This window comes from Perca flavescens, chromosome 4 (genome assembly GCF_004354835.1).
Source record: "Perca flavescens isolate YP-PL-M2 chromosome 4, PFLA_1.0, whole genome shotgun sequence".
Taxonomy (NCBI): domain Eukaryota; kingdom Metazoa; phylum Chordata; class Actinopteri; order Perciformes; family Percidae; genus Perca; species Perca flavescens.
The window spans coordinates 12,287,319-12,307,246 of record NC_041334.1 but is presented as its reverse complement, the minus strand read 5'-3'; the positions used below and the strand labels follow the sequence as shown (position 1 = coordinate 12,307,246).

The 19,928-nt window shown below is 41.5% G+C and overlaps 2 protein-coding genes across 2 annotated transcripts; both read left to right on the top strand.

The window, feature by feature from the left end:
* Positions 1–401: 401 nt before the first annotated feature.
* On the top strand, positions 402–5,721 carry LOC114553681 (tripartite motif-containing protein 35-like). The gene is made up of 3 exons (XM_028575020.1): positions 402–1,775; positions 4,002–4,181; positions 5,641–5,721. Exons 1-3 carry the CDS (start codon positions 402–404, stop codon positions 5,719–5,721), a joined length of 1,635 nt encoding a protein of 544 aa, XP_028430821.1.
* Positions 5,722–7,149: 1,428 nt separating this feature from the next.
* Positions 7,150–16,393, top strand: cyc1 (cytochrome c-1). Its single transcript, XM_028576732.1, has 7 exons — positions 7,150–7,316; positions 9,474–9,664; positions 10,300–10,426; positions 10,644–10,801; positions 10,909–11,069; positions 15,202–15,302; positions 16,153–16,393. Exons 1-7 carry the CDS (start codon positions 7,236–7,238, stop codon positions 16,255–16,257), a joined length of 924 nt encoding a protein of 307 aa, XP_028432533.1. The 5' UTR covers positions 7,150–7,235; the 3' UTR covers positions 16,258–16,393.
* The last annotated feature ends 3,535 nt before the right edge of the window (positions 16,394–19,928 follow it).

The following is a 19,928-nucleotide window of genomic DNA, read 5'->3' as shown; positions in this document are numbered from 1 at the left end:
GAATGTAACAGACGTTTATTCAAAACGTTACGCACTAAAGCTTTAAATCAGATACATGAGTGAGTGCTGGCCATTGGCCAATGGTGCTACTTCACCGAAACGAAAATGAAAACTCATCCTGGTATGTACAGCTGAGCCAAAAGGCATGGCAAAGGTCCACTCCCTTGCCAAGCAAACAGGTTATTGTTGTTTCACTGAGACGAGGCACACGCACAATACGATTCACCGTCGGATTAAAATCACAACACCGACAGAGAGCAAGCAGAAGACGGAACGCTCCAAGCAGTGAATGGGATCCTAGAAAAACTTTGTTCGGAAGGAGAAAGTCCTCTGAAGTGGAGCGAGCCTTTCAGTTTAGCCGAGCACCTGCCGTGTTTTCCGTCTTCACTCACTCCAGAAAAATGGCTTCACGTTCTGAGGAGGATCTCTCCTGTCCTGTCTGCAGTGACATCTTCAAGGATCCTGTTGTCCTGTCATGTAGCCACAGCTTCTGTAAAGAATGTCTGCAGAAATGGTGGAGAAATAAACCACTACGAGAGTGTCCAGTGTGTAAAGAGAAAACTCTACCAAGCGAACCACCACGTAACTTGGCTCTAAAGAACCTGTGTGAGGCCCATTTACTGGAGAGAGGTGGGAGAGGCTCAGCAGAGGCTTTCTGCAGTCTGCACTCTGAGAAACTCCAACTCTTCTGTCTGGACCATCAGCAGCCAGTGTGTGTTGTCTGTCGAGACTCAACAACACATGCTGACCACAGATTCAGACCCATCGATGAAGCTGCACAGGATCACAAAGAGAAGCTCCTGATAACCCTGCACCCCTTACAGGAGAAACTGAAGCTCTTTAAAGAAGTTAAAGGAAACTGTGATCAAACAGCAGAACACATTAAGGTCCAGGCCAGACACACAGAGAAGCAGATTAGGGAGCAGTTTAAGAAGCTTCGCCTGTTTCTAAAAGAGGAAGAGGAGGCCAGGATCTGTGCTCTGAGGGAGGAAGAGGAGCAGAAGAGTCAGAGGATGAAGGAGAAGATTGAGGCTCTGAGCAGAGAGATAGCAGCTCTTTCAGACACAGTCAGAGCCACAGAGGAGAGGCTGAGAGCTGAAGACGTCTCTTTCCTGCAGAACTACAAGGCTGCAGTGGAGAGAGTCCTGCAGACCCCCCCGCTGGATGATCCACAGCTGATCTCAGGAGCTCTGATAGACGTGGCCAAACACCTGGGCAACCTGAGCTTCAACATCTGGAACAAGATGGCGGAGATGGTCTCCTACACTCCTGTGATTCTGGATCCAAACTCTGCTCATCCAGAACTCGTCCTGTCTGAAGATCTGACCAGTGTGAGATGTGGAGAGACACAGAAGCTTCCCGACAATCCAGAGAGGTTTGATTCCTTCATCTCTGTTCTGGGCTCTGAGGGCTTTGACTCTGGGACTCACAGCTGGGACGTTGAGGTTGGAGACAGCACAGTCTGGATTCTGGGTGTAGCAGCAGAGTCTGTCCAAAGAAAGAGAGGCACAGCCTTAAAGTCTGGATTATGGAGAATCGTGTTTTACAAAGGTGAATACACAGCGTGCTCATGTCCTGGCCCAGACACTGTTCTCTCAGTGCAGAAGAAGCTCCAGAGGATCAGAGTAAAACTGGACTGGGCTAAAGGACAACTGTCATTCTTCGATTGGGATACTTACACACACATGCACACCTTGAAACATAGTTTCACTGACAAGTTGTTTCCATACTTTAATACAAACAACGAATTGCCACTAAAGATATTACCAGTGAAAGTAAAAGTTAATTTAAAGTAATACAGCAGCAGTTGGTGGCCTTTCAGTTAATGTGTGTTTTAAACAGGGATGCACCGAATCCAGGATTCGGCTTCGGCTTCAGATTCGGCTGAATATTGGGCTTTTTGACGGGGTTCAGTTTCTGTCGAACCTTAGAATTTTTTTTCCAAAGAACGAACGCTACGCTTGCCCTACGCACCAACTTCAGGTACGGTAAAGGAAGGACAGCCACAGCTAAAAACTTGTGTTAACCAGACGACGGATTCGGCTTCGGATTCGGCAGAATCTTAACCAGCGGATTTGGTATTCGGCCGAACCCCAAAAATCTGGATTCGGTGCATCCCTACTTTTCAGTTGTGCCAAGTTCAGAATCCAGTACTCAATAATCAGTTTAACTCTCCAGAGAATCAGAATATATAAATGCTGTCATTTTATAATTTACACACTGTGGGCAAGTTACCCTACCGACTGTTATTAAATGTAAAGAGCACTTGTGTTGTATATCATGTTCTTTTATTAAATTACTTAAAGTGATGGTTCGGAGTAATTTACCCTAGGGTCATTTGCACCATGACCTCGAGCCAAACACCCCCCCAGAAGCTTTTTTCACCTGGGTCTAACATTGGGCGAGTTAGCGTAGAGTAGCGTTAGCCGCTGAATAGCTTAGCGCAGGGGCTAATGGACCCAAGTTTGTACCTCGTAAATGACCCCACTAATAATGCCCGAAATGATACCAAAGGTCTACACTAGTACATATAGGTTATGCACTCATAAAACGATGGATTGGAAAGTTTGTAAGTACACCAGAGGTTTATGAACACTTGCCTGCTCTCTTCTGCTCTCTGTTGCTGCTGCAGCTGCTGCTACTACCTGCAGTTAGACAGTGCTTAGGGCCGTCTACAAATTACTACACCGAAAAAAGAGATACAACAAAAATATGTATTAATTTAATGATTAAATAAGGTAATGTCTCCAAACTTACCTCAATTATTACTTGTCTCCTGCTAGTTATATTACAACACTTACTTTAAAAAATAAGTTAAATTAAAAAATATTTTCGGTGTTGTAATTTGTAGACGTCCCTAAGCACTCTTCTCACAGCAGCAACAACAACAGTAGAGAGCAGAAGCCAGCAGGCAAATGTTCTTTACATAAACTTCTGGTGTACTTACAAACTTTCCAATCCATCGTTTTATGAGTGCATAACCTATATTTACTAGTGTAGACCTTTGGTATCATTTCGGGCATTATTAGTGGGGTCATTTAAGAGATACAAACGTGGGTCCATTAGCCCCTGCACTAAGCTATTCAGCTGCTAACACTACTCTACGCTAACTCGCCCAATGTTAGACCCAGGTGAAAAAAGCTTCTGGGGGGGTGTTTGGCTCGAGGTCATGGTGCAGAGGACCCTAGAGTAAATTACTCCGAACCATCACTTTAACAGACAATGTATTTTATAACTTTGTGTAGTTTTATTAACCATGTTTTAAAGATCTTGCTGTATGTATGATTGATCTGTTTTTTGTTTTGAATCTGAATGAATATGTTGTGTGTATTGTAGTCTGTTAAATATTGTATCACTATAAAACAACCAATGAGAAGAGAACACATACATCTCCTAGTGTTTTGTCATTACACACTGTCCATACTGCTAGTACTGTACATATCCAATGAATTCATATCTACCCCTTACTGTCTATTATATCATGTATTATTTATATTAGACTATGTACAAACCGATTTTTTTACACTTCTGTTAAGATGCTAAACTGCCTTCGTTTTCTTAGTACCTGTACTCAACTGCAATGACAATAAAGTTGTAAACTAATCTGATCCAGGCTACAATGAATCATGTTATTAATCTTAGTAGGTTCCTTCCTCAGTATAAAAAAAATACAATTATGAATCAGTCCTATTACCTAGTATACTTTCAGAAAATATACTTAAGTTTCTATTTTCACCTTAGCTTGTGTGGACATGTTTTCAGTTTACATTGTATAGAGCTGGCCACTGGTCCTGAGTAACCAGTCTCCACACCCATGCTGGCATTAAACTCCTATTGTTACTGAAGTCTTTATGCTTAACCACTTACAGTAAAGGTAGGCATCGAGCATATTTCATACCTGTGTGGAATATAAGTGAGTAGAAAAGTCATCACATGAAACTCAGCCCATTTAAGACAGAGGAGGAGGCAGAGAAAGAGCTGAAGACGTCTCTTTCCTGCAGAACTACAAGGCTGCAGTGGAGAGAGTCCAGCAGCTCCCCCCGCTGGATGATCCACAGCTGATCTCAGGAGCTCTGATAGACGTGGCCAAACACCTGGGCAACCTGAGCATCAACATCTGGAACAAGATGGAGGCGACGGTCTCCTACACTCCTGTGATTCTGGATCCAAACTCTGCTTTTGTTTGTCCAAAGAAAGAGAGGCACAGCCTTAAAGTCTGGATCATGGAGAATATGTTTTTTTTGTTTTTGTTTTTTAAATGGATATACAGTAGTGCTGATACGATTCCTTGAGTATCTTCAATAATTGGATTACTAAAAATCCTTGATGCAATATTATTGGCATGAAGGGGAAGGGGGCGAAAAAGATTTACATTTGGGCCACCAAAAATGTACTTTGGCCAACAGAATAAGGGGCTTGGTGGCCCGTGCAGCCAGTGCTTCAAAATATTAGCATCTATCCCTGTTATTTGTTTGCAATTGAGGCAATAAAAATGTTGCTTTGTAAGTATTTCTTATCCAATTAGTCGATTAATCGATGGAATAATCGGTAGATACTCAATTTCCTGGCCCAGACACTATGATTCTGGACCCAAAACACTGCTCATCTAGAATTCATCCTGTCTGAAGATCTGGCCATGTGTGAGTTGTGAAGAGGCAGAAGTGGTGAACAAAGAGGTCAAAGGCTGAATGGGCAGTAAGGACTGGACTATTCTTGTCCTCATGTCCCCTTGTCCTCATCCATGGCAGAATATCAAACGGTTTCTGGCATTACTTGTATAATGCTAAAGTTGAGTTGCAGTCGGCAGACAAAATTAGAAAAGGCGGTAGCCTTTATTAATTTTGTAATATGTTATTAAACACTAACGGTTGCGTAAAAATCCAGGTTGCATAAAGTTGCGTCAAGTTAGCAAGAATCAGTCCCATATGCAGATCCGGTCGGTAGGTGAAGGCTACCTTCAAAATAAGAGCTGAAAACTTGAAGGGGAAAATAAAAAAGAAACTATTGTGGTCCGTTGAACAACGAAAAAACACAAGTATAAACCATCTCGATGGCAGTATATAATAAAACGTTTTTTTTTTGCCATTACTTATATAATGCTAAAGTTGAGTTGCAGTCAGCAAACAAAATTAAAAAAGGGGGCAACCTTTTTTATTTTGTAATATGTTAGCCTACTAAACACTGCTAATGTATGTGTAAAAATCCAGGTTGCATAAAGTTTGCGTCAAGTTAGCAAGAATCAGTCCCATATGTAGATCCAGTCGGTAGGTGAAAGCAGGGGGGATTATTTTGCTGGCCTCTGTGACAATTTTGGACAGACAACTTTTGTTTTGTACAGTAAGGTTCCCATAGAATGAAACCCCCCAAAAAGTTAGAATGGACTCAATATAACATCTGTAGAATAAATCAGAGTCTTGTCCACATTAAAAGAGTTTAGTCTGCGCATGAAATACAATCTCTGCAGGCCTTTTTTGCAGATTTTGGATACATTGAGGTCATGGGTCAATTTTTTATCAATCACTGTTCCCAAGTGCCTATAGGACTAAACCATCTGCCCTTGATTGTGGTAGGTAGAGGTGGATGTGGGGTTTTTCTAAAGTCAATAACCATGTCCTTAGTTTTTTCAACATTTAACTTGAGGATATGGCTGTCACACCACTCCACGAAATCTGTCACCACTGGCCCGTGATCGACCTCTGCATCCTGGAGCAGGCCTACTAAGACCAAGTCGTCTGTAAATTTCAAGAGATGCCACGCTTAATTTATATAAATGTATCTCAAGAGAGTAATGGTCACGTGTCGGTCTTCAGTCTTTACTTCTAAACGGAATAACAATAAAAAAGAATTAGCAATTATTTAACTTTGGTTTTCCAGTCTGGATTATGGAGAATGATTTTTTTATTTTTTTTAAAGATGCATACACAGTAGAGCTGATAAGATTCCTTGAGTAACTTGAATAATTGGATTACAAAAAATCCTTGATGTAAAAATCTTGGCATGAAGGGGAAGGAGGCGAAAAACATTTACATTTGGGCCACTAAAAATGTACTTTGGCCAACAGAATAATGGGCTTGGTGGCCCGTGCAGCCAGTGCTTCAAAATATTAGCATCTATCCCTGTTATTTGTCTGCAATTGAGGCAATAAAAATGTTGCTTTGTAAGTATTTCTTATCCAATTAGTCGATTAATCGATGGAATAATTGGTACTCAATTTCCTTGCACTATGATTCTGGACCCAAAACACTGCTCATCTAGAATTCATCCTGTCTGAAGATCTGGCCATGTGTGAGTTGTGAAGAGGCAGAAGTGGTGAACAAAGAGGTCAAAGGCTAAATGGGCAGTAAGGACTGGACTATTCTTGTCCTCATGTCCCCTTGTCCTCATCCATGGCAGAATATCAAACGGTTTCTGGCATTACTTATATAATGCTAAAGTTGAGTTGCAGTCGGCAGACAAAATTAGAAAAGGCGGTAGCCTTTATTAATTTTGTAATATGTTACTAAACACTAACGGTTGTGTAAAAATCCAGGTTGCATAAAGTTGCGTCAAGTTAGCAAGAATCAGTCCCATATGTAGATCCGGTCGGTAGGTGAAGGCTACCTTCAAAATAAGAGCTGAAAACTTGAAGGGGAAAATAAAAAAGAAACTATTGTGGTCCGTTGAACAACGAAAAAACACAAGTATGAACCATCTCGATGGCAGTATATAATAAAACGTTTTTTTTTTGCCATTACTTATATAATGCTAAAGTTGAGTTGCAGTCAGCAGACAAAATTAAAAAAGGGGGCAACCTTTAGGCAATAAAAATGTTGCTTTTTCTAAAAAGGAAACCTCTCTTTTGTATATTTACAATTGCTGTTTACTATAAAGCAAAAGTACTTCTTATCCGATTGGTCGATTAATCGATGGAATAATCGTTAGATACTCGATTAGGCCTACTACAATAATCGATAGCTGCAGCCCTAATACACAGCATGCATGTTTTTTTTTTATTCAATTTAAAAGATAACGAAAAAAAATGAATAGGCCTACGTACAGGGACCATATTTATATGTTCATTTGTTTTCGATGGGATTGGAATGGGTCTCAGTGGTTTTATTCTGACAGTGACTATTATGTAAATACGGCGCACTTCTGGCAGGCCGCTTTTGTTTTGAAGGTTCCAACCGGAAGGCTCCTGTGTCTCGCGGCTGCTCTCTTTCTTTTCAGCTCACTCAGAGAAAACCGCAGAGAAGATGGCGGCGTTACGAGTCGTGGTGCTATCGGGGAGTGGGAGAGCCCTCCTCAACACACCAAAAACTATCAAGACCCCCGTGGTAGGTCGATAGATGAGTGTTGTATGTATCAGCCAGAATAGTATGTTTAGAACAACAGCTCATTAGAATTGGGTTAACATTGAGTGTCCTGGCGCCGAGCTAATGCTAGCCTGATTGCTGTCAGCGGGTTGAGACAAGGTCACTCGTGTTCCCACACGTTTTAGGATGTCGGCAACGGCTGTGGCAGTAGCTCCTCGGATTTTGTGTCACTCTTGACATGTAGAGGTCGACATGACGTCAATAACTGCGACGACAAACGCCAAAGATATAGAAAACCTTGTAGCCGTCGCTGGACGAACCAAGCTAGCCGGTTAGCTTAACTCGTGAAGTCGTGTCAACCACTGGGCAGGTTCACTAAAATGAAACGTCTGCCTTGACTAACGGTGCAGAGATACGAATGTGCACACCAGATTATGTGATGATACTGTCTTGTAATCGTTTCAATCTCTACTTAGGTCACGTCGCGTTGCGTTCATATTCGGTCAGAAACGGTAGCCAAAGTAGTTGAGCTAATCGGCTTGCTAACAAGTCAGCATTTCAAGGACTGAAAGGACTTCCGGTGAAGGACTGCAAGAAAAAGAAAAATAAGGCAGTATAATATTGTGCAGGACGTGCTAAAATGTATGTATGTAGAGTCCTGCTTTTCTAAGCTTGTTATTGTTGTTTAAATTATTCTGATTTATTAGAGGTGGAGACAAGTAATGAATTGTTATGTTTCTTAACCACTAGGTTACTACATGCCCCAACATATGAGACTTTTCAATTAAGATTAACATATACTTTATTGATCCTGGAAGGGGAAATTAAAAATGTACTTAAGTCCCAAATTTGTAATAAATAGTTGCCCTTTCTGAGTGTATGAGATGGATGTTTGTGTGTGTGTGTGTGTGTGTGTGTGTGTTTCCTGATGCCGGGGTGCTGCCTGGTTACAGAAGCTCTAGTGAAGGGCAGAGTGATAAGGAGGACCAGCGAACACAGTAGAAGAAAAGGCATTATGTTGATCTGCACTTTGCAAATAGTAGCCATACAGTAAAACTGTGTCTGGATCTGAACATTTAGTTCAAGAAAAATCGTTCTTTGCTGTCCTGAGCATTTACTTTTAAAATCTTTGTTCTTACTTACTAGAGCTAAAACGATTAGTCGATGGACAGAAAATTAATAAACAACAATTTTAATAATCTATTCAGCTGTTATTTAATTTTCAACCTTGTTCCAGCCTCTCAAATACGAGGGTTTGCTGCTTTTCTTTGTCTTGTGTGATAGAACGAGCCTAAAACTTTGTTGATGGGACAAAGCATGCAAGGTGAAGATGTCAAACTGGGCTTTCAGAAATTGGGATTAAAAAATTGAGAAACTAATTGGCAGACTATTCAATTATGAAAATTGTTAGTTGCATCCCTACCTGCTAAGCGATTTATAAGCATATGTTTCACCATACTTATTTTTTCATTTTTGGGGGGCTTTCCCGCCTTTTTAATTTTTGACAGGACAGCTAGGTGAGAGAGAGGGGGAAGACATGCAGGAAATTGTCTCAGGTCAGATTCGAACCCTGGACCTCTGCGTCGAGGCATAAACCTCTCAGTACATGTGCGCCTGCTCTACCCGCTGATCCAACCCGGCCTCAACCAACCCAGATTTTAAACTACAAGTCTACAAGATGAGGGATTCTGATCTCTGTTATAAGTTTGGTCTTTGAAATTTCAGAAAATTGCAATAAAATGTGCATCAGTGTTTTCAAATGATTTGTCCAACCAACGTCCAAAACAGAAAAAAAGATATGTAGGCATATACTCACATTTGGGGGGTTTGCGTTTAAAATTATTCAAAGCAATAGATGCTTGGTAGAGCAGGCGCCCATATAAAGAGGTTTACTCCTCGACGCAGCGGCCACGGGTTCGACTCCGACCTGCGGCTCTTTGCTGCGTGTCATTCCCCCTCTCTCTCCTTTCAAGTCTAAGCTGTCCTATAGAAATAAAGGCCTAAAATGCTCAAAAAATAATCTTAAAAAAAAAAAGATTCAAAGCTTAATTTTGTGCTGAACAACAAGTGGATTCAAAGTTGTAGCTGTAATGTCAGTCTTGCAACGGAATATAAAGTAATAAGATGTCTTGAATAATCACTGACTAACTGGTATCTTGTGCTCTTGTTCCTCCATAGGCTAAAATGTCGTTCGCCAGCCTGCCCCGAAGTAAAAAAGTTGCCCTGACAACGCTAGGTGTGGTCACAGCCGGTGGGGCGGGGCTAGCCCTGATGCTGCACCAGTCCGTTAAAGCCTCCGACCTGGAGCTCCACCCCCCTAATTACCCCTGGAGCCACGCTGGACCCCTATCCTCTCTGGACCACGCTAGGTGTGATAGACAGATTTGCACACACACACACACACACACACACACACACACTTGCCAGGGTCTGCAGTTATCAAATGCAATCACTCCTTTCTATACTGTTTTGTTAGAACTTTTAATTTAAAGTCTGTTGTGTTTTGGCACCTTCATGGCCTTTGCGCATGTGAGGAAGAAACAACATAAAAATGTGAAATACTCAACCTGCGAATATTTCACATCAAACGGCAGCGAGGCAAATTTTGTCTGTTTTTTGGCAATGTTGAGAAAGGTGAGCACGGTAAGAGTCTGGTGAACACTGCCTTTGTCAAGGTTGAAAGAAGTAATAAAGTTGGATGCCTATTAGGGCTGTAACGAAGATGCGGTTATTTGAGGTGCAAAATCTTTGAAAAATCCGCCTTCCAAAAAGAATTTACGCTACTATCGGCACGTAATATTCGTGTGAATTCTGTGTGAAAGTATTCCAAAAACAATGGTTTTAAAATAAATATATCAAAATTATATTATATATTATATTGACGTGCTAATTAATCACTTGAAAAAACGTCCCTCACGTCTTACACTTAGTAGAGGATGACCGCAATGTTTCACACTAAGTGTCTCTGTGCTTTCTTTGTCTCTCGCTCGGTCCGCCCCTGCAGTGTTCGCCGTGGTTACCAGGTGTATAAGCAGGTGTGTTCAGCCTGCCACAGTATGGAGTACCTGGCCTTCAGAAACCTGGTGGGAGTGTCGCACACAGAGGCAGAGGTTAAGGCCATCGCTGAGGAGGTGAGGCTGTGTGTCTGTGTGTAAGAATGATCACATAACACTGTCTTAGTATTTTACAATAAACATATTTAACAAAAAAAAAACTAAACTGTCACTGTTTTGGGGTATTTATTTTTTTAGAATGTAGCACTTCATTCTGCCAGTAGGTGGTGACACCTGTTCTGCTGTTCTATCCTAGGCCGTGCTTTTAAAGCAGTGTCTTGTGTGTTGTGTTCAGATTGAGGTGGTGGATGGTCCTGATGAGAGCGGAGAGATGTTCACCCGGCCAGGGAAGCTGTCGGACTACTTTCCAAAGCCCTACCCCAACCCCGAGGCAGCCCGGGTCGCCAACAACGGAGCGCTGCCTCCAGATCTCAGCTACATTGTCAATGCCAGGTAACTCCCGAAAGACAAAAAACCTCCACAGTTAAGAGAGAGAGAGAGAGCCAGAAAATCGCCCTAAATCCACATATCCCCTGTGTTCACTTGTTGTCTCCCCTCAGACATGGAGGAGAGGACTACGTGTTCAGCCTGCTGACGGGATACTGCGATCCTCCGGCGGGGGTGACGGTGAGAGAGGAACTCTACTACAACCCATACTTCCCCGGCCAGGCCATCGGCATGGCCCCGCCCATCTACAACGAGATATTGGAGTTTGAGGACGGTAAGTAAAGATGCAGCGCGTGCATGTGCTTAATCTGCTGTCAGGCTGTTTGATTTAACTGGTCCCACAAGTAAACAGTGAGCTGTGCAGAAAGGGAGAACATGCTCCAACAGCTGCTGGTCGCCCATCACGTGTATTTCTTGTTCCTGCTTCTTACAGTGCAGACGCTCTACTGCTTGCTCCTGCTTCTGCTTGCATATTTCTGCTGATAATCTTGCTTTTCCTCTGAGAGAAACTATGAGCAGCGGCTCTTGGATACTTATAAATCACTGGACTATACATTTTTTGTAGACATAGTAGGCTATTGTCATATTTGAACATTTTTCTGCGTGAGCGTGGCCTACCAATAGCTCAAGCCTGTCCTAAAGTGACTGTAGCTAAAGCTAATTAGCAGCAAGATGCCACCCTTCTCCATAGAGGACTACTACAAACTCCTTCAGAAGATTTCAGTTCTGGAAACCAAAATTTACCGGTTAGAAGTAAATATGGAAGTGAACGGATCAAGTGGAAATGACACCACTTTACCAGTGACCCAAAACAATGGACAAAAGCATGCTAACACACGGCTAACTAGCACCAGCAAGACCACAAAGAAAGGGCTGTGGAACAGATAATAAATCAACAAGTGGCAGTCCTCCCTGGAACTCTTTTGGTGCAAAGCCTAAGAGTAAATCATTCTCCTGGGAAATGGGAGGACGACTAACGGGCAGGACACAGCACCCTGAGATTTGTGATACGACCGGCTGGCCTGTATTATCATCCAGGCAGAGCGCCTCTTCAACCCCTGTACTTAGCAGGTCATGGTCGTGGACAGCTGCAAAAGGGAAAATCAGCAACAAAATGCCTCCCCAACAACTGAGTGTGCAGGTGATGAACAGATTTGCTCCTCTGCTGCAGGACCCTGGACATGACCTGGATTACGTCTCATCGTCACACAGCAGGGTAAGGACTGAGAGCAATTCTAAAAGTAAAAAGCTACAGGGAAAGCTAATGACTGGGCCCCACACTCTGATTGTGGGTGACTCTGCTGTGAAAGATATAAAAAGCAGTAAAAACACCAAAATACTCTGTTTTCCCAAAGACATGGTGTCTGACTTGGCCCAAAGAATCCCAGATATCGTAGCAGCACACCCAACTGTGAAGAACATTATACTGCCTATAGGGTCAAATGATGTTGTAAAGCAAGAGTCTGAAGTGCTGAATCGTGACTTTATGAATCTGCTGAACACAGTCAGCTCCCTAAACGCAAAGGTGTTTATCAGTGGCCCTATACCGCCAGTCAGAGGAGGAGCTGAGAGTTTCGGCAGACTGTTGGCACTGAACAGATGGCTTTCGACTGCATGTACCAACAACCATTCTATGCAGTTCATTGACAATTTTAACATTTTCTGTGGCTGCAGACATCTTTTTAAAGCAGATGGACTATTCCTTAACAAGCCAGGAGTAAAGCGGTTCACCTCTAGCCTACTTTACTTTCTGCACCACACATCTGCTCCTTTGGCCAAGGACACGAGACAAGATGAACCAAAACAAGAGGAAGACGCAACAAAGTGCAGCAGTGAGCCACCACAGCCCCCACCCGAGCAAAGATTTGACCATGGGAGACCAAAGACCGGAGATGAGAAATCTCAACCCCCTTTCTCACCCGTCCAACACTCCTCAAACCCCTTTGACAACCACGAACGCTTTGAGGACCTCTTTCAGGATACGTCGCTCTCCCCTCTTTCCCCCATCCCCATGTTGGAGTTCACTGATCAGATGAAGCAGCTGGTAAATGCTGGAACCAAGTATGCCCCCTCAAGGACGGCAGTTAACTCCTTCTCCCCAAACTGATAAGGATGCTTGTGTGCAAAATGCACTAAGCATTAACTGATATGGGCCGGGTCCAGGCTGCATGCCTAGTAGCACTCATGACTTTTTCCAAGACAAGCCTGGGCCCTACGTATTAGATTCTTCCACAATTTATGTTGTGATAGGTAATAGAAAAAGAATGGCGAATAAGCACGTAACCGCAAACTTTGCAAATTTAGCATCCATTCCTCGTCAGCCACAGTCTGTCCCAAAAAATTAAAACGCACTAACACTAGCACTACTAAACGTCTGAAAATTCAGAAAATTAGACAAACCGTCAGTGCTTCCATATCAAGTACAGGATATGTATTGTCACAGTGTGCACGCTAAAACAAATTCCAACATGACACAATTTCATACGATCAACCTTAAAAACCTGGAGGACATTATACAACATCTGAAAACCTCCTCCTGTTGCCTTGATATTCTACCAACGGGTGTTTTCAAAAATGTTTCGAATTGTTTGGATTCTGATCTTCTACAGATTGTAAACACATCTCTGCTCTCAGGTATCTTCCCACAGACCCTGAAAACTGCAGTCATCAAGCCACTCCTAAAAAAGAACAATCTAGACACGACACTAATGAGCAACTACAGGCCAATATTAAACCTTCCATTTTTAAGTCAAATCATAGAAAAAGTGGTTTTTCAACAACTCAACCTTTTCTTATCGCTGAACAACAGTTTTGATGCCTTCCAGTCCCCACCACAGCACTGAGACGGCTCTTGTTAAAGTCTTTAATGACATCCACTTAAACACAGATAGTGGCAAAATTTTAGTCTTAGTATTACTTGATCTCAGTGCTGCATTTGATACGGTAGACCATGACATATTGCTTGACCGATTGGAAAACTGGGTTGGTGTTTCTGGCTCAGTACTAAAGTGGTTTGAATCCTATTTAAAGAATAGGGACTACTTTTGTGTCTATAGGTAATTATACATCTGAGCATACAAATATGACGTGCGGAGTTCCCCAAGGCTCAGTTCTGGGGCCTCTTCTGTTCAACATCTACATGCTTCCACTGGCTCAGATTATGGAAAACAACAAAATAAGTTACCATAGTTATGCGGATGACACACAAATTTACATAACCTCATCGCCAGGGAACTATAGCCCAATACAACAATTAAATATGTGCATTGAAAATATTAATGATTGGATGTGCCAGAACTTTCTTAAATTAAATGAAGAAAAAACGGAGGTGGTTGTTTTTGGAGCAAAAGAGGATTGAAAGTCAGCGCTCAGCTTCAAACGACAATGTTAAAAACAACAGACAAAGCCAGAAATCTTGGTGTAGTCATGGACTCAGACCTAAATTTTAAAAGCCACATTAACATAATTAAAAAATCAGCCTATTATCACCTTTTAAAATATATCAAGGGTTAAAGGACTTATATCTCAGCAGGATTTGGAAAAACTTGTCCATGCTTTTATCTTCAGTAGACTTGACTACTGTAACGGTGTCTTTACAGGTCTCCCTAAAAATATCAGACAGCTGCAGCTGTTTCAGAACGCTGCTGCTCGAGTCCTCACTAAAACCAAGAAAGTGGATCACATCACTCCAGTACTGAAGTCTCTACACTGGCTTCCAGTGCCTCAAAGAATTGATTTCAAAATACTTTTACTGGTTTATAAATCACTAAACAGTTTAGGGCCAAAATACATTTCTGATCTGTTACTACATTATGACCCACCCAGACCTCTCAGGTGGTCTGGGACAGGTCCGCTTGTTGTCCCCAGAGTCAGAACTAAACAGGGGGAAGCAGGTCCGCTGCAACTCAGGTCTTTAGCTTAGATTTAAAAGAACAATCTTTTTGATGTTGCTTTTTTTTTCTTTAAATAATCTATTTTATTAACTTTAATTTCTTATACTGCACTGTAACTTTTATTCTTATACTGCACTATCAATTTTATTCTTGTCTTTTAATGTTTTTAATTTGTTTTATTAATGTTTTTTAATTGTTTTCTAACTGCTCTTTAATGTTTTATGTAAAGCACTTTGAATTGCCCTGCTGCTGAAATGTGCTATACAAATAAAGCTGCCTTGCCTTGTTGTATGTACATTACGTTTTCAGTTTGTCCAGAGACACACACACGTTTTGGTAATGTACTGTACAAAGCAAATGTTTTTCAGGCATTTTACAGGTATTAAATACACTAGACTAGAAAAAAATTGTAAAAATACTGCGATAGAAGATTTAACAGTTTCCCCCACACCACACGTCTCTGAGAGTGCGTTACAGTTTGCTGGAATAAGTGTTTTGTGTCTGTTGCCATAGGAACCCCCGCCACCATGAGCCAGGTCGCTAAAGACGTTTGTACGTTCTTGAGGTGGGCCGCCGAGCCAGAACACGACCAACGCAAACGCATGGGACTGAAGGTACAACACACACACACACACACACACACAGGTTTGTGGCATTATCTTTGTGGGGACCCGTCATTGACATAATGCATTCCCTAGCCCCTTAACCTAACCTTAACCATCACAACTAAATGCCTAACCTCAACCCTTACCCTCACCCTAACCATAACCTAATTCTGTCCCTAATCCTAAAACCAAGTCTTAACCCTCAAACAGCCCTTTAAACTTTAAACTTTTAAACCAGCATTTTGGCCCCACAAAGCTGTCGGGACCCCACAAGTATACTGGACCCTGTACTGTTTTTTGGACCCCACAAATATAGTTAAACAAGAACACACACACATACACACACACAGCATCTGCAATTGAGTTAAACTGAAATGAAAGATTTACTGATACTATCTCCAGTAGGTTACCTTTGTTCTTTTTCCAATACTGAAACAGTTATTTTTCCAATGCTTTGAGAAGCTTTGCGTGTGTTTTTTCTACTGAAGCCTTTTTTCTTTGTTCAACAAAGGAGGCCACGGTTTCAAATGTTATTGTAACACAAGCAGCAATACAAGAACTTTGCCTGAATAACATACAGTTTTTATCGTTATTACAAAATAAGTAAATAAGATAACAAATCTGACAAGAACATTTGCTGCCAGCTGATCCTGTTTGTCTGGTTTTATTGTGTGTTTGTTAACAACTAGGCTACCAGACACACCTATAAAACCCCCTTTTTTATTTTACGTTGTCTGTGTCGATGAAGGAATTTGTAGAATGTAGCCTCGGCATAAAGACACAGTGGAACAAGTGGAAGCATGGAGGTTGTATTGGGATTAATCTTTTTCTTTTCTTTTTCTAATTCTTCTAATTCCAGTTGCTGTTGGGCTCCGGCATCATCATCCCTCTGCTCTATTACATGAAGAGACACAGGTGGTCTGTGCTGAAGAGCAGAAAGATCGCCTACAGGCCTCCCAAGTAAAAGGAAAGCAACTCCCCCCTCTGCCTGGGCCTAAAACCTACCAGAGAGGGCTGCGTTCAATGACCCCACAACGCTCACCTCACAACGATCATACGGACAAAGAACAACTGACAAACACACACGCCTTTTTAAGAAGAGAAAAATATATATATATATATATATATATATATATATATATATATATATATATATATATATATATATATATATATATACCATCTTTATTTCTACAGAAGAATGCCTGTTTTTAGTTGTTTGCATGGTAGAACAGATTATGTGACAAAATTTCTTATATCTGGAATAATGTGGTACAAGTGTGTGTCAGAGTTGTGGCGTTCTTGAACGCACCCTCCACAAAGTTAGTTTGTTTGATCTGCATCGAGTCATTGCTGGCAGCAGTTCAGTTCAGGACACTTTGTCACAATTGACCGATAAGTTGATTGACTACCCCATCTTTGTAAGATACTCAATAATCACACAAGCGCTGAGAAATGGTTGCCATCAAAGTTTGTAACATCCTGGGTGTGTGTGTGTGTAAATCCATCCTCCACTCCCCTCTCCACACAGCCGCTCAGTGGATGCAATGCAACCTCTGAACCTCTGTTTTACTGTACAAAATAAATTATCTTAAAGGAAACTTTGGCATTTTGTTTTGTTTCTAGCATCAGTAGACGGTAAACACCTTTTTAAAAGCTGCCTGTGTCGTGATCATTTCTGTCTGAGGCGTTAAAACCGCTTCTGCGCTTTTGTCATGTAAATATTTAATAAAGTGGTGAATGAACAAACTTTTTCATGAGGTTGTTTGACCCTCAGGATGAATCTGAATGTTGGAAATAATCCGATCATTCTGTTTCCTGCCTGTATTGTATTTTTTTTTTTTTTTTTTTTTTTTTTTACAAAACTATAAAGAAGAAAAATAATTCCCAAAACAAGTTCTCAGTTTTGGAATGTTTTCCATAAAGTTTGACACTTAACAGCCTTCATCTTTGTAACACACACGACATTCACAATCAATCCAACCGTACCGTCTTAGATGTACAAGCTGCTTGTGAAGCTGTTAATTTATCCTGAATCTTGCCTTTAAAATTTAGCACTTATAACTAAGTGGAGATTAACCCCTCGCTAAATTAGTGTATTATTAGTTGCACCACGCAAACTGGTTGTTACGTAGAGATTAGTTGTTACCAGGCTTTTAAAGGCAGTTTTCTGGAAAAGCCAGTTTAGCAATAGTAATTAGTAATAGTTTAGCCTTCTGCTAGTCTCGCATTGCAAGACCTACCTCCGCAGCTCTGGCTACACCCCACATACATCCCTGGATAGGATAGGAGATTTCTTTAAACCAATCACAAGCGTCTCTGCAAAATGATCTCGGGAAGGAACTTGTTTTGGTGGAACATTTGCACCCCGCAAAAGCAAACGCCACATAAAATATTAAAGGTCCCGTGGCATGAAAATGTCACTTTATGAGGTTTTTTTACATTAATATGCGTTCCCCCAGCCTGCCTATGGTCCCCCAGTGACTAGAAATGGTGATAGGTGTAAACCGAGCCCTGGGTATCCTGCTCTGCCTTTGAGAAAATGAAAGCTCAGATGGACCAATCTGGAATCTTGCTCCTTATGAGGTCATAAGGAGCAAGGTTACCTCCCCTTTCTCTGCTTTGCCCGCCCAGAGAATTTGGCCCACCCATGAGAGAGAGACATCATGGCTTTCAAACGAGCAAAGTGGCAGTTGGTCAAGGCCACACCCCCACCCTCCACCTTGCCCCCCCCACCTCTCCTCAATAGCTAAAGACACCGAAATGGCACATCCTAAGGAAAGCTCACTGTGGGACTGGCTCTAGTGGCTGTAATTCTGCACCAAGGCTGAATTTTGGGAAAGAGACTTCAGATACATTATTAGGGGACCACTAAGGTCTATATAAAAGCATCCAAAGAGCACCATGTCATGGGACCTTTAAATGAAGTTCACTGTTCACACAATACAGTAACCTGAGGTAGATACACGGTTAACCGTAATTATTCCCACCAATCAGTCCCAAAACGTCCCAGTTAGAGAGGAAATACCTTTAACGTAGCCTCTGTAAATCTTTACAATCATTTCACGAAAGAACCAGGTCTGTCTTGTTGCACCTTCCTTATTTTCTTCAAAACTCGCCATTTTCAGCCTCTAGCTTGAAGGTTGTTGTTTTTTCCCGAATTGAAGGGATTTTGAGAACAGCAACACACATGCGCCAGATATCTGGCTTTATCCCGGAAACGTACTTCGGTTGATTCAGACTAGCCTTCTGCTAACCGAGCCAAAGGCTCGCGGCTGCACTTAGCAGAAGGCTTTTCTGTTAACGTATGGATCAAGCAGACATGACATGTTAATTAGTGGTGTTAGGTGGTGGGGCTTGGTGGGGGGTTGTTTCCCTCTGCTTCCACTCTTTAACGCTAAGCTAAAGTAATCACCTTGTTGCTCCAGCTTTGCTCTGAACACACAGACATGAGATTGAGAGCCATCTAATCATCTCAGTCTCAGAAAGAAAGTGACCAAGTATTACGTTTTAACACTTCCCACGTCTTTGCGTCAAATTTGAACCATTTTCTAAATGTTTTTATCAGAAATATGGGTTTCTTTTTTAACTTCCTAATTTTAAATTAACCAAAAATTAAATGATTGATTCCACACAACGTGCTTTGCAAGTACAACAATAGATCGGATCTCTAATTTCAGTGAATTTGGGGTGTTTTGTTACGTTTTTTTAGCGTTTGAAAAAAAAATGTAAACGTTTCGAAACAGTATCCCAACTGAATGTTGACCGGTCCGTGATGATCCTTCCTTTAATATTAGTCGAAATAGTTCATAATTTCTGCTTTTTCAACTCAAGGATTAGGTATAATTTCCTATAAATGAGGTTTATTGACCATGAATTCCAAAAAGAAGTGTAAAACTAGTAATAAGTAGGCGTTAGTGGCGTTCATACACGCAGTGAAAAGAAGTGTAAAACGGCAAACAGCAAAAAGCGACAAAAACATTGAAAAAAAAAAAAAAAAGCACCAAAAGTGTCAAAAAAGGGACTAAAAGGTCAGAAAAAAGTGTGAAGCGTTTTGTTTTGGCCCGGGAGGACGACACAAGGGTTAACTGTATTCCACACACCATCACAGTGAGGCTGAGTAAAGATGGCCTCCCCTTCTGCTTGTAGTCTTCACATCCCACCATCCATCTTGCCTTTCATTGGGAGATAAATAAACAAGTGTGCAGTTAGTTTAAAGCTGCTTCTGGCCTTCATTAGGAGCTAATCTGGCTCTGAAAAGCTTTTCCTCCCCGCTGCATTCACACGCTACGAGCTTCATCTGCATCACAACACACACAGATTAGGCTAATAGTATTAGTGGATCTCACCGGATCATCATTATTGCCCACCATTATCATTATTATTATTATTATTTGATTGAAGCCATCACATACCTGTAACAGAAGGGTGAATTTTTAGTGTGAAAACTAAACTGATTTTCTACTTTGGTAATTCAGAAGAAAAGGATAGAATTATGCTTTTGTGTTTGTGTGACACTGGTGACAGTTTTTAAAAAGGCTCCTCATCCTAATCTCACACATACACTCCTACAGTGTATCACATGAGGGAAAAACACACACACACACACACACACACACACACACACACACACAC